The 14,058-nt window shown below is 39.6% G+C and overlaps 1 protein-coding gene across 3 annotated transcripts in view; it reads left to right on the plus strand.

The window, feature by feature from the left end:
- ablim2 (actin binding LIM protein family, member 2) overlaps positions 1-14,058 on the plus strand; it is a 247,952-nt gene that overhangs the window by 114,073 nt on the left and 119,821 nt on the right. For all 3 annotated transcript variants that reach the window (XM_049568831.1, XM_049568830.1, XM_049568829.1), the window contains one exon: positions 10,678-10,861. In XM_049568831.1, coding sequence (XP_049424788.1) covers positions 10,678-10,861 — 184 coding nt within the window. The remainder of the gene's footprint in view (positions 1-10,677; positions 10,862-14,058) is intronic.

Raw genomic sequence — 14,058 nt, forward strand, 5'->3', positions numbered from 1 at the left:
AGATGATTCCACAGGAGAGGCGCCTGATAGCTGAAGGCTCTGGCTCCTGGTCTACTTTTGGAGACTTTAGGGACCACGAGTAACCCTGCATTCTCAGAGCGCAGTGTTCTGGTGGGATAATAAGGCACTATGAGCTCTCTAAGATATGACGGAACCTGACCATTTAGAGCTTTATAAGTTAACAGTAGGATTTTAAATTCAATTCTGGATTTTACAGGGAGCCAGTGCAGAGAAGCTAAAACAGGATAAATATGATCTCGTTTCTTAGTTCCTGTTAGTACACGTGCTGCTGCATTCTGAATTAGCTGGAGAGTTTTTAAGGACTTAATAGAGCTACCTGATAATAGAGAGTTACAGTAATCCAGCCTTGACGTAACAAAAGCGTGGACCAATTTTTCTGCATCTTTTCGGGTCAGGATAGGCCTAATTTTCGCAATTTTGTTTTAAATGAGAATTAAAAGACAAATCTTGATCAAATGTTACTCCGAGGTTTCTTACGGTAGTGCTAGAGGCCACAGCAATGCCATCTAGAGAAACTATGTCATCAGATAAAGAGTCTCTGAGTTGTTTGGGGCCAAGAACAATAACTTCAGTTTTGTCTGAATTTAATATCAAGAAATTGGTGCTCATCCAGGTTTTTATGTCTTTAAGGCAGTTATGGAGTTTAGTTAATTGATTACTTTCTTCTGGCTTCATCGATAAATACAACTGTGTATCATTCGCATAACAATGGAAATTTACAGAGTGATTTCTAATGATGTTACCTAAAGGGAGCATATATAGAGCAAATAGGATTGGTTCGAGCACAGAACCTTGCAGAACTCCAAAACAAACTTTAGTACGTAAGGATGATTCATTTTGAACGTGAAGAAACTGAAAACGATCAGATAAATAAGATTTAAACCAGCTTAGTGCAGAACTTTTTAGGCCAATTAAGTGATCCAGTCTCTGTAGCAGAATTTGATGGTCAGTAGTGTCAAATGCTGCACTAAGATCTAATAAAACAAGTACAGATACGAGTCCTTTGTCTGAAGCAATCAGAAGGTCATTTGTAATTTTAACTAGTGCTGTCTCAGTGCTATGATGCACTCTAAATCCTGACTGAAATTCCTCAAATAAATTATTATCATTATGAATTTAACCTTTTATTCTTAATTTTGACTGACAATGACAAAAGAGCTCCAGCAATGACAAAGAGCTCTTTGAATAATTTTTTTCACTCATGTATCTCATCCATCCAGCTCTCCACTCTGCTTGTGTTTACTCTATCAGCCCAGAGCATTATCTCATTCTAGAAAGGTTGCCAGACATCTGAACTGGATGTAAGAGAGTTGGTAGCAGCAGCTGGAATGTATGTCTTCCATTTCCTGAGAAAACATTCCTACTCGTATTGTTGTGGTTATTTTTTTAGCATGCCATAACCCCTTTGAGGGCTTGATTAAAAAAAAGTACAATGGTGGAAATACTGGACAAAGGTTGTCTAACAAGTTGCTTAAAGTTTTTATGAGGGGATAATAGGTGGGAGAATTGGAATATTATGCAACTAGTAGAAAAGTGTTAACACTTCAGTTAGACAAAAAAAACCAAAAACTAAAAACATCACAAACACTGTAAACCCTACTTATTCTACAGCAGCTACATCAGTGGATGTTCTCAATCACTTTTGAATTTAATCCATTTAGGCACAAGGTTGATTTCACATCACTAGCTTTAGCAGTTATGTGGCATAACAGCAAGAAATTGCCTTTGCCACTAGAGAAAATAAAAAGCTACAAAACTCCCACAACTCAGCCTCAACTTCAGGATTTGTGCTTCCTTTACAGTAACAGGACAGATTTCAAGCTGTTTAATGTACTGTTCTTAAACAAGGACATCCAACAACAAAGTGCAACCAGTATAAGTTTTTGACAGTCAATATCTGTATCACATTAAATTGTCCTTGTCCATTATATTGGAGATTGTGTTAATTATCCTTCTCCAAAATTCTTGTATGTGTTTACATTTCCAAATGCAATGATACAAGGTACCTTTCTCCGTTCCACATTTTATACATGTGTCTGGGATATTAGGATTGAATTTGTTCAGGAGTTACTGTATATAGGTTCTCATAAGTTATATTGAATCAATTTAAATCTGCTATTGATGGATATTGTTTGCGCCTGGTAACAAGCTGTCTTCCATTCCTGTTCTGTAATATCTGTTTGAAGGTCCTCTATCCATGCTAGTTTTTTAGAATTTGAGGACTCTGTAGTTTACCAATTTCTTATATATTATTGAAATCTTTCCCTTGTCCGATGTTGCCATCTCTTCTAAGATACTTAAAGGAGGATATTGATACGACTGCATCCTGGAGTGAAAACCACGAATCTGGAAATATTTAAACAGATGAGTTTGAGGTATCCCAAACTTTGCGTAAAGAGATTCAAAGGCCATAAGAGTGTTATCTTTATAAAGGTCTGAGAGCTTTTGTAATCCAAGTTGCGCCTAACACCTGAATCCAGGGTCTGATTTACCTGGTGTAAATAATGTATTGCCCCAAATGGGAGTATATTGTGATAACCCTGGTTGTTCTCCAAACATGTCCTGTGATTCATACCAAGCTCTAATTGTGGTTTTAATAAATGGATTAACTGTGTCCTGCTTAAGTCTCCTAAAAGAATCTAAATAGACATACCTGTTCAGATTAAGTTCTCTGGCATTTTCTCTCTCTATCTGAACCCAAGGTAAATTGGAAGGCTCAGAGAACCAGAAAAAGGCCGTTCTAAGATGGGCAGCCCTAAAATACCATAAAAGGTTGGGAAACTGGAGAGTAGTCTTGATCTTCTTTTGTTCCATATGAAGTTGGTGAAAATTTTCTCTCATGTTTATTGAAAAAAAGTATCAGTGATTTAGACTGATTGACCTTGTAACCTGAAAATGTTCCAAACTGATGGATAAGATCAACTAAGGCAGGTATTGAATTCCTCAAGTCTGAAAGATATAATAATATGTCATCAGCAAATAACGAAATCTGAGGTTCTTGGTCTGAGATATGAATCCCCTTTATCTCTGGATGATTTCTGATCGATATTGCCAAGGGTTCAAGAATCATAACAAATAACAATGGGGACAGTGAACAATCCTGGCGCATTCCCCTCGATAAACTGAAAAATTCTGAGCTCAAATTATTCGTAATAACTTCAGCTGATGGTTCACAATAAAGTTATTTAATCCGCTGACAAAGTTTGGGGCCACATCTACGATGACAAAGTACATCAAATAAATAAGGCCATTCGACTCTGTTGAATGTCTTTTCTGCATCCAACGACAGAATGCAAGTATCCTTTTCATCCCTCGTTTCATGTATAATATTCAGTACTCTCCGTATATTATGAAAGGCCTGTCTGTTTTTCACAAATCCATTTTGATCATTGTTGATGATCACTTGTAGGTGTTCCTCCAATCTTAATGCTAAAATCTTTGCCAAAATTTAAGCATCAGTGTTAATTAAGGAAATTGGCCGATATGATTCACATTTTGTTTGTGGTTTATCTGGCTTAGGTATAAGTGTAATCAATGCTTTTCTTAGTGATGGGGGAAGGATGCCATGTTCCAGTGATTCTTCAAACATATTCATAAGGGGTTGTACTAATTTTTCTGTGAAGGCTTTAAATATATCAATAGGTAGACTGTCCATTCCAGCTGTTTTCCCATTTTTCATAATCAATATAGCCTTTAGCACTTCTTCTACAGACAATGAGGAATCTAGATGCTTTCTGGCTTCATTGGAGAGACTAGGGATTTGAATATTGTCTAAAGTAGTTTGATGACTGGAATCCCGAGTGGCTTCTGAACTATATAATGATTGAAAGAAATTAGCAAAGGTTCAGTTAATTTCCACTGGATCTGACGATAAAGTCCCTGATACTGTTAAAATATTATTGATGGCCTTGCTCAATTGCAGTTTCTTGATTTGCCAAGCCAACAGTTTGCCAGATTTTTCCCCCTGTTCATAAAATGTTTGTTTTAAGTGAATTAAACTATTTTCAGCTTTTGAAAGTGATAGTTCATTGTATTGCGCTCATAGGAGAAGTAATTCCTGCTGATGGGGTTTTATGTTTGCGTTATCTTCATACGTTTCTTTCTCTACAGTAGTTTCCTAATCTTGTCCTCAAGTAATTGTAATTTTAAATTAACTTTGTTGGTAATAGAGCTCGTGTAACTAATCATTTGTCCTCTTAGGTAGGCCTTAAAGGCTTCCCATCTTACAGAAGCAGTTGTTTCATTTGTATTTGTTTTAAAGAATTCTTCAATACTGGTCCCAACAAATTTCATGAATTTTGTACCATGTAACCATTTTGGATGCAGCCTCCATCTATAAGGACCTTTAATGAGTTTGGTCATATTATATGTCAATTTAACTTGACCATGATCTGAGATCACAGTGTGTTCATAGGTAACATCATATATCTGCGGAAATAAATTATTTGAAACCAAGAAATAGTCTGTCCTCCATGGGTCACACAAGTCTAAGTCTTGCATACAATTATGCAAAGTCTTCCTACATTGTGTACGAGTGTTATCCATACCCTTAAGTCTATCAAGGTTTATCGACAGGGTTGTATTAAAGGCTCCTCCAATGAGAAAATAGCCTGGCTTCTGAGCTAAAAGTAGAAATAACTATTCAAAAAATGTTGGGTTATCAGCGTTTGGTCCATACAGATTTACAAGATTTATATTCACATCAGTAATCGAACCTTGAAGGATTAAATACCTGCCTACCCCATCAGGTGTAACCTTTGACACTTTAAATGGGATAGATTTGTGGATTAAAGTTATTACCCCCCTTGCGTTAGATGCATATGATGCTGAATAGACCTGACCTGGCCATCTTCTTTGTATTTTCAGTAAGTCACTAGATAGTAGGTGGGTTTCTTGTAAAAAGGCAATAGATGCTTTAAGTTGTTTATGTCTATGTATGACTTGTTTCAGTTTAGCTATTTTACCTAACCCCCTTACATTCCAGGAAATGAGTATTATCTGTTTCATTCATCGTAACCATACTATGTTCTCTAAAGCTTAAGACCATACCCAAAACATACTTAAACAGAAACAGAAAGACAAAAATGAATGACAAAAGTTATTAACATTTTTTCATAGTGTGGCTCATGAATGCCGTTAACGTGACCATTGCGGCGCTCTCCCCCTAACGTAGAAGATACAACAGTCGACCCAACTGATCCTACTAAGAGGAGCAAGTCCCACGCAAGCATACCAACTAACTACTAACGCTGCTTCCTTCACACAAACAGCTCTAAAAAATAAATTTAGGAAATCAACTCGCCTAGTGTCTTGTCTTAACATACATTGCTGTCATATGTTTTAACTAAAACAAAATGTCTCTGCACCAACAGGTAAATTAGGCTTTAAATGAGAAAACAGAAAAACCCCACACTTTGTCAGTGTTGTAATCAAACATTTTCTAAGTGCGTTGTCCAACACATAACGTTATTACTTACAATTAGGGATTCCATAGATGTTACCTAGCTGAGATTCATTCTAGTCACTCAGTTTATCTTTTGTTAAATGGCTTCTTCTCATCTGCTTGTCTTGTTGCGGGCTTCAATAAGTCTCTCCACTTCTTCTGAAGTGTTGCAGGTCACCGTCTGTCCTCCGTGCTTGATGGTCAGTTTCGCCGGGTATCTGAATCTGTATTCAATGTTTAGTTCCTGTAGACGTTTTTTCACCCCATCGAACTGCCTCTGTTGTCTGCGCACCTCCATAGAGAAATCTGGAAAAAAACATCACTTTGTATTGATGGTACATCACCGTTTTTTTCTCTCTGGCGGCATCCATCACTTTTTGCCGGTCACGAAAGTTCAAGAACTTCATGATTAGCACACGGGGGAATCGCTGTTCAAAAGTTGGCAGCCTGCCAATTCGGTGTGCTCGTTCGATAATCACTGGACCTGACACCAAATCTCCAGACACCTCAGGTAACCACTCTTCCAAAAACTTCACAGCGTTCTTCCCCTCTGGGAGTGAATTTAGTGTGTCTGTGACTCACAGCACATGGATGCCTACAAGGCATTAAAATTAGGAAAAAAATGAAGCAAGTTTTCATACGGAGACCTTTGCAGCCCGACACTATAAGAGCTCAAGTGACTGACCTCAGCCCAAGTGCATGATTTGTAAAGTCCTAGGTAATGATTCAGAAAGAGGACAGTGGAGGAGTTTAGCGAGGTAAACCTTGATGCAACCTGAAGGACCCAGGCCTCTTAAGACTGTACCACTGTGGAAGCATTCACACTGACATTCAGAATAGTAACAGTGTAGTGCTTTTTGAAAGGGGTTGGGGGAGTGGGTTTAGCTCAAAGCACCTTTGTGCATTCAGCCTGCCAGAGCTTCTAACCTGGCTATGCTATGGAATAGGAGTAGCTATTTGCACGTCTAGGTGTCAACCAAAAACAACTCTCCAGTTGTGTACCCCTAAATTACTGTATTTACACTTTGTCTTTCACTTTGTAATATCAAGCAGAATTGGGTTTGACATGTCTCACTAACAACAGAAAACAAAACCATTGGCCTGCAGTCTTTACCAGCTGAAGTCATTGTGTCAACATTCTCATTACAGAGATCACAGTAGTGTTAGTGTTTTTATGCCTTTGTGCCAGTGACAGCCCTGGCCAGAAGTATTATGTTTATGGGTTGTCCATCCTACTGTCCATCTGTCCGTTTGTTCAGTTCTTGTGAGGGCGATATCTGAAGGATGCATTAGGGGAATTTCTTCAGATTTTGGCACAAAGTCCACTTGGACTTAAGAATTAACTTAATAGATTCTAAAGGTCAAAGTCACTCTTACCTTCCTTTTATCTTACTTTTACTTTTACTTCTCATGAAGGAATTTCCAAAAAAAAGTCCACTTAGGCTCAAGGTCACTGTGATGTTGCAAAACACGTTTTTATGCTTCTTTGCCGGCAATAGCTGTGGCTGGAGGCATTATGTTTTCGGGTTGTCCGTCTGTCTGTCCATACATACATCTGGATGTCCCATCCTTGTGAAAACGCTTTCTCAAGGACGCCTCAAGGGAATTTCTTGAAATTTGGCACAAATGTAAATGGTAAATGGACCTGCATTTGTATAGCACCTTTCTAGTCATCTGACCACTCAAAGCGCTTTTTACACTACGAGTCACATTCACCCATTCACACACACATTCATACACTGGTGGTTGAGGCTACCATACAAGGTACCACCTGCTACTCAGTTTTTTAACACACTCACACACCGATGGAACAGCCATCGGGATTAGGGGTTCAGTATCTTGCTCAAGGATACTTCGACATGCAGACTGGAGGAGCCGGGGATCGAACCGCTGATCTTTCGATTGGTGGACGACCTGCTTTATCTGGGCCACAGCCAACTGTCCATTTGGACTCAACGATGTAGAGGCTGTAGAGATATGGGATTGCTAATGGTTGCAGAATTTCATCTTGATATCTCTCTGCATTGAGATTGCCTCCAATGATGACAAGCCTCGTTTTTCCAGTGAGGGAGATGCCGCTCCACACCATCACACTGCCTCCACCAAAAGATGTTACTCTATTGGTGCAGCAATCAGCAAAGCATTCTCCGCATCTTCTCCACACTTTGATCCTACGATCCAACTGCTGTAGACAGAATCTGGACTCGTCGCTGAACATAACATTCCTCAACATTTTCAGGTTCCAGTGCACGTGTTGCTGACACCAGCAGAAATGGGTCTGATGGTGAAGGCCAGTCATGGCAGGCTTCCTGGCAGCCCTATGAGAACAGAGATTGGCTGTGTGCAGTCTGTTCCAGATTGTCTCAGCAGAGAGCCATCGGACATATCATCCTGCAAACCTTGACTGCAAATCTTTAGAAGACTGCCTACAGTTCTTAAGTGTTGACAGGATGAGGATGAGTCTTCTTGGGGTACTGTCCTCTTGGGACGCCCACTTTGCCGCCTGTCTCTAACATCCCCCGTTATATGGAACTTGGCCTTCAGTTTGCAGATGGTACTAGGGCTCACTCCAAATGATCCTGCAACTTGGTTTTGCGGAACACCTGCTTGAAGTTAGCCTATCGCATGGGCCCTATCCAGATCAGTCAAACGTGACATGCCGATTTTTTGAGCAGACACCAACTGACCACTGTAGCAGGGCCCATGCTCACAGGTGCTGACAATCAGGCAAATATTTCATGGGCGCAACCCACATACTCAGCTCTGCTTCCTGATGTTCCTTACAAATGTGGCACCATTTAAAAGGGAAATAAAGAGGCTTTCCAACGGTATAACATTTATTGCCAAGAAGCATTGTTAGAACAAATAAATAATCTACAAAACACAAATTTCCTTACCTTTTGTGTTTAGTTTTTTGACTGTCAAAACTTGTACCAGCAGCAGCAGACACAAGCTGTCTGAGGGCAGGAGTGAAAAAAGAAGGGCACCAGCTGCATGCAGAAGGTTTTCTAGCATCTAGGACAGCCGGGTGGCAGTAGCTCAGTCCTTAGGGACTTGGGTTGGGAATCGGAGGGTCGCCTGTTTGAGTCCCTGTCCAGACCAAATATGGAGTGTGGACTGGTGGCTGGAGAGGTGCCAGTCTCTCTCTGGCTGGAGAGGTGCCAATTCACCTCCTGGGCACTGCCGAGGTGCCCTTGAGCAAGGCACTGAACTCCCAACTGCTCGGGGCGCCTGTCCAAGGGCAGCCCCCTCACTTTGACATCTCTCCACTTTGTGCATGTATAGGTCCTGTTTGTGCATGTGTGTGTCTTTCGGACCTGTATGTAATTGACAAGCAAGAGTGAAAACATTGAATTTCCCCTCAGGGGGATTAATAAAGTAAATAAAATTAAACTTAAACTATATGGCCCTGCACTGTGTTTTGTCCACTGGAAAGATCCCTAGGGCACTTCATTACATTTGCATTATGGACGTCAGTATAGACTAAGACCTTAATGAGAGATGTGAAACCCACTGAAACTGCTGCAACTGTGCCTGGGTGTGTCTGCGACTTTTCTGTAGAATCTGCGCACATCTGCAGTATGTGTGGTAGCTATGGTGATTTCATCCATGTTTTGCACACATCTTTCCTCATACCTTCTCACATTCCTGCAAGGATTTGTGTGTGTGTGTGTGTGTGTGTGTGTGTGTGTGTGTGTGTTCTGGAGAGCATATGTAATGTGTGATCTCACTGATAGTCCACAAATGTGTCTTACCTCATCCTCTCACACATCCCTGCAGGTTTGAGACTGTGTATTTTCCGCGTGTGTGCATGCATGTGTGTGTGTGTGTGTGTGCAAGTTCACAGAATACCACCAACTAATGCAAACATCTCTCATTTATCTTTGCTGTTGTTTTTTTTCCACAAAAAAGAATGGAGGGAAAAGGAGTGGTAATGTTTTTGCTAAAGGAGTGGAAAAATAAACGGACATTTCCCCTGAGGGCGTGGCTACTCTATGATGTCATGTGGTTGCTAAGTTTGCTCTTTGTAATCATTCTGTGTTCACTAGAGGAGGACGATGATTTGGAGTTCCTGTCATGTATTAAGAGCCAGACAAAAGACACGGCACTGCATGTACACACACACACACACACACACACACACACACACACACACACACACACACACACAGATGCATAATAATACACCCATTCTGAAAGTGTGATGTTATTGGCTCGTAAAGCAGGCTGGAAAAAAACAATCAGATGTGTCAAACTGGCTGTACCAACTACAATGCCTTCTCATCTTTCTACTGCTTTTCAAATGAATGTCTGTAGGAGTGTTTGTGTATGTTCCTTTTTTGTATAACCTTTTAATAGCATAGTTAAGTATATTTTTTTTTTCGTATATTGTAGTATAGCATGTTTTTTTAATGCCTCCACACTGGTGATAGCTGTGGTCCAGTTTACAATATATTATAGTATGGTATAGTATAATATGATATTTTATAATATTTTGTAGTATAATGAGGTATAATCTAGTATAGTATACTGTAGTAAAAGTAGCGTAATGGTGAATCTTACCTCTTTCTTTCTAAATAGCACTATATAAAGTGAAATGTTAACCTAATGATAGCACTTAATGAAGAGTGATGGGATAAAAATAGCCATTATAATTAATCATGTGGCAGTCTTAAATATTTGGAATAAATTCAAACAAATTTACTGATGACACAGCTGTGGTGGGCCTGATCACAGATAACAATAAAAAGGCCTACCTGACAGAAGTAAAGGAACTGACCTGCTGATGTCAAGACAACAACCTACTCCTGAACATCAGCAGAACTAGGAGATGATAGTGGACTTTGGGCACAAGCAGAGAAGGAACTATCCCCCCCTTAATATCAACGGGTCCTCAGTGAAGAGGGTGGATAGCTTTAAGAAAAGACAAAGAAAAAGGGATAACAAATCTGATGCCTTTCCTGATTTTGATCAATTTTGCACAGTGACATTGATTTTAGAATTCACTTGAAGACGTTCATTCACCAAGCCTTTGTATTTTCAAAGTTTGTTCTTTTAAATGTGTTCAGTCATCCAATGTGTCTAATCCATCTCACTCTTCTTTCCCCCTTTCTTTCTATCCATCCCTTTTCCCATTCTCTTTTACCTCTCTCCTTTCTATACCCTTCCTATACCCTTCGTTCCTCCCTCTCTTCCTCCCTCCCTTATCGCAGTATGTGGTTGTGAACTGGCCCAGGGAGGCTTCTTCGTGCGGCAGGGTGAATACATCTGTACTCTGGATTACCAGCGACTGTACGGGACCCGCTGCTTCAGCTGCCAGGACTTCATTGAGGGGGAGGTGGTGTCCGCCCTGGGAAAGACCTACCACCCCCGCTGCTTTGTCTGCGCCTCCTGCAAGTAAGAAACAGAGATCTGGGAAGCATGGTCCAAAACCATATTAAATTCATGTATGATTCAGATGCTTCCTTAGTTATTTCCTTGCAAGACTTAGAAGTTATTTTTGACTTTAACAACAGTGAGTTGTAACATGATAACTTTTACATGAGAAATTCCTAAAGTACTAAAAACATGGAATGTCAGACTTAAAATCTCATATATGACTTGATTATGACATACATACTATACTTAAAGACTTGACGGGACTTGCCCTTGGAACCAACTTGGTCACAAGTCTATTGCCCATCTCTGTGCTTGTCATTGCAACCCTGACTCCAAAATTTGAAATGAGTGCATGAGTTTTTGTGGATTAAAAACTACGCTGGACTTCTTGTCGGCATGAGAGGTCAGTAAGTACTGTCTGTATTTTCATTCTAAAGTGGCCATTTCCTAATGCTGAGGACAGCTATGAGCTGAAACACATCTGTTCGACTGCTGCTGTTCAATCCACTATATTAAAATATTATTATACTTATTAGTGAGTGCTGTCGGGTTTTTCTGCTTTGCTGTAATTTTTTGGACCGACACCCAATTACACTTTGATACTTTTGAGTGTGCACACCGAGTTTGCTGAAGACTTATCTCCATACACAACAGTACTAGCCAGCCGGCAGTGACCTCCCCAAGATGGCGGCGACGTTGACGCACAGTAGCCACAGGAGTGAGTCATCTATGATTATATATATCTATGCTCCAGACTGCACAGGTTAGCTAACGTTGCCTCGAACACTCTGCACTATGCACTACCTGGGGGTGGTGGGTGCTAACGTTAGCTAGCATGCCACTCATATGGGGATTACTGCTGGTATCGCCGCCCTGATGAAGGCACAGCATTGCTGCAGTACATTTTTTTTTTGTTCTTGTTGTTATTTACAAAAACAAATGAAAACTAGACAGTACAACAATAGTTTGTCTCTCATGAAACCAATCAAGCAATTTTTGGAGGGCTCAGTATACTTCAAATAATGCAGTTCTTTTTTCAATGTCAGCATTGTGGGGGATGTGTCCGATATGTGATCTGATGATCACGCCCACTTCACACAGTGATTGGCCAGTGGCATGGAGAAAAGAAAAAACTTCCCTTTCAAATTTAGTTTTATTAATTTTTGTTAGGACAACATAGCAACATTCTTAATGTCCTGAAGCTGGCTGACTTATCTTTTATAGAATCAGACATCCCCACCTCTACCTCTATCTGTCTAACTTTTATTCACATTTAACCCTAACCCTGGTATTTATGAGACTCTTATAATACCCTTTAATGTGTGTATGTGTACGTTATCATACCTTGGTGATCCCCACACTGAACCTGAGATCAGAATGTTCCAGTGTGGCATTTGAGGTTTGTAATGTGATCACCAAACTCCTTTGCTCCCCTTATAACAAATATTGCTTTTGTGGTGGTAAAACACAAAGGTTTATTGTACGGAATATAAAAATAGGGCTGAGAGAAAGACAGCAAATGCTGCTCTCAGCTGTGTGTGACTCATGGTCACAGCACTGTACTGATTATTAATAATTCATCAAGTGTAATCTAGCTCTGTTTTTCACTCTCACTGTCCGGCCGTGTGCCTCTTACACACAGGTGCTACTTGACGATTCACCTGCATCCGAAGCAATACATACGTCTGCCTCTAACTCTACATACACCATTCCTGTATTTCACCATTCTAAGGGGTCAGATTACATATTCATCAACACTGATGCACTGAGGTATCATAAAAATCACAAAGAAAATTACATCTAAATTAGCTCAGTTTCAGTCATGATTTATAGATTATAGCTCTGCTTTTAATACAATTTTACCCAGCAAACATTTTAACAAACTTCAACAGTTGGGTGTTCATGACTTGACTGGGTCTTGGATTTCCTGCTGCACAGAAAACAAATGGTTAGCAAAGAGCATGGATACTAAGAGGCGAAGCTCAATAGAACGCCCCATAGCAACAGACTCGCCCGTGGTTTCGTCCTACCGCCGCCATTTTGGACTGTCAGCAGACCGCAGCAGTCCCAATTGTATACAAAAACACACAGACAAACTGAAGTATATCACTATTAATTATGCTTACAATGCTACTCACCTCGTGATAGCTTGGTCACAGCTGCTTTTTCACGTTTTTGTAAAGCAAAATATAGACTTTAAAAAAAAAAACAAAATGAAGAAAAACAGCCGAGATGGCATATTACATCCACTGATGAGAAGATTAACTTAATTACTCCTTCAAAATCACCCCGTAAGCCAAAATACCAAAAAATGAAAATAAAAATCAATATTTTAACTAGAAACACATTAATGGCGATGTCACATAGATTTATTTACAGTTTGTACAGTAAGGGGACAGTAATAATAATAATAATAATAATATATAGGCTATTTTAATATGATATATTTTAATGCTAAAGCAGTAATCAGTTCTGATACAAATGGTCCAAGAGGCCATATATATGTGTGTGTATATATATATATATATATATATATATATATATATAAAGAACAATCAGCACTTTACATACTGTACATAGTACTATATATATATATATAGTACTATGTACAGTATGTAAAGTGCTGATTGTTCTTTCATAGGGGATAGTAATAATAAAATAATAATATATATATATTTTAATGATAAACTCTTTTTCATCCGTTGCTTTCTCTTCTAACATTTTATGTTAAACAAAAGCATTTTAACAAATAAAAGCTCATCCATGTGAATAAAAATAATGTGATTACTATCTCCCGTTTCAGTGCATTGACAAGTGCAGTGTTATCTTCCTTCCAAAACTGGCATATTAAATTTATATTAAAACACTTTAAAACGTACACCTCAGGAGTTCTTACCTGTCGGGATCCTTCGGGAAACGGTGGAAGGCCAGGTGCGGGGTGTTCCACTGATAGTTGTTGCAGTTAATTGCACTACACTGTTTTCTTTTACTTTTTTTCTCCTCTCTCCTTGACATGTTGCATGTTGTCTGGGCGCAACAGTCCAAGCTCAACAGTCCAAAATGGCGGCAGTGCTACCGCAGCCCCCCTAGTGGCTGTTGGCAAAAATTCAACGGAGCTTTGCCTCTTGGTATCCATGCTCTTTGTGGTTAGGGTCAATAATAAGACCGCTAGGGTCAAACGTATTAGCATTGGCGCCCCCCCAGAGATGTGTTTT

This window comes from Epinephelus fuscoguttatus, linkage group LG23, assembly GCF_011397635.1.
Source record: "Epinephelus fuscoguttatus linkage group LG23, E.fuscoguttatus.final_Chr_v1".
NCBI classification, from domain to species: Eukaryota; Metazoa; Chordata; class Actinopteri; order Perciformes; family Serranidae; genus Epinephelus; species Epinephelus fuscoguttatus.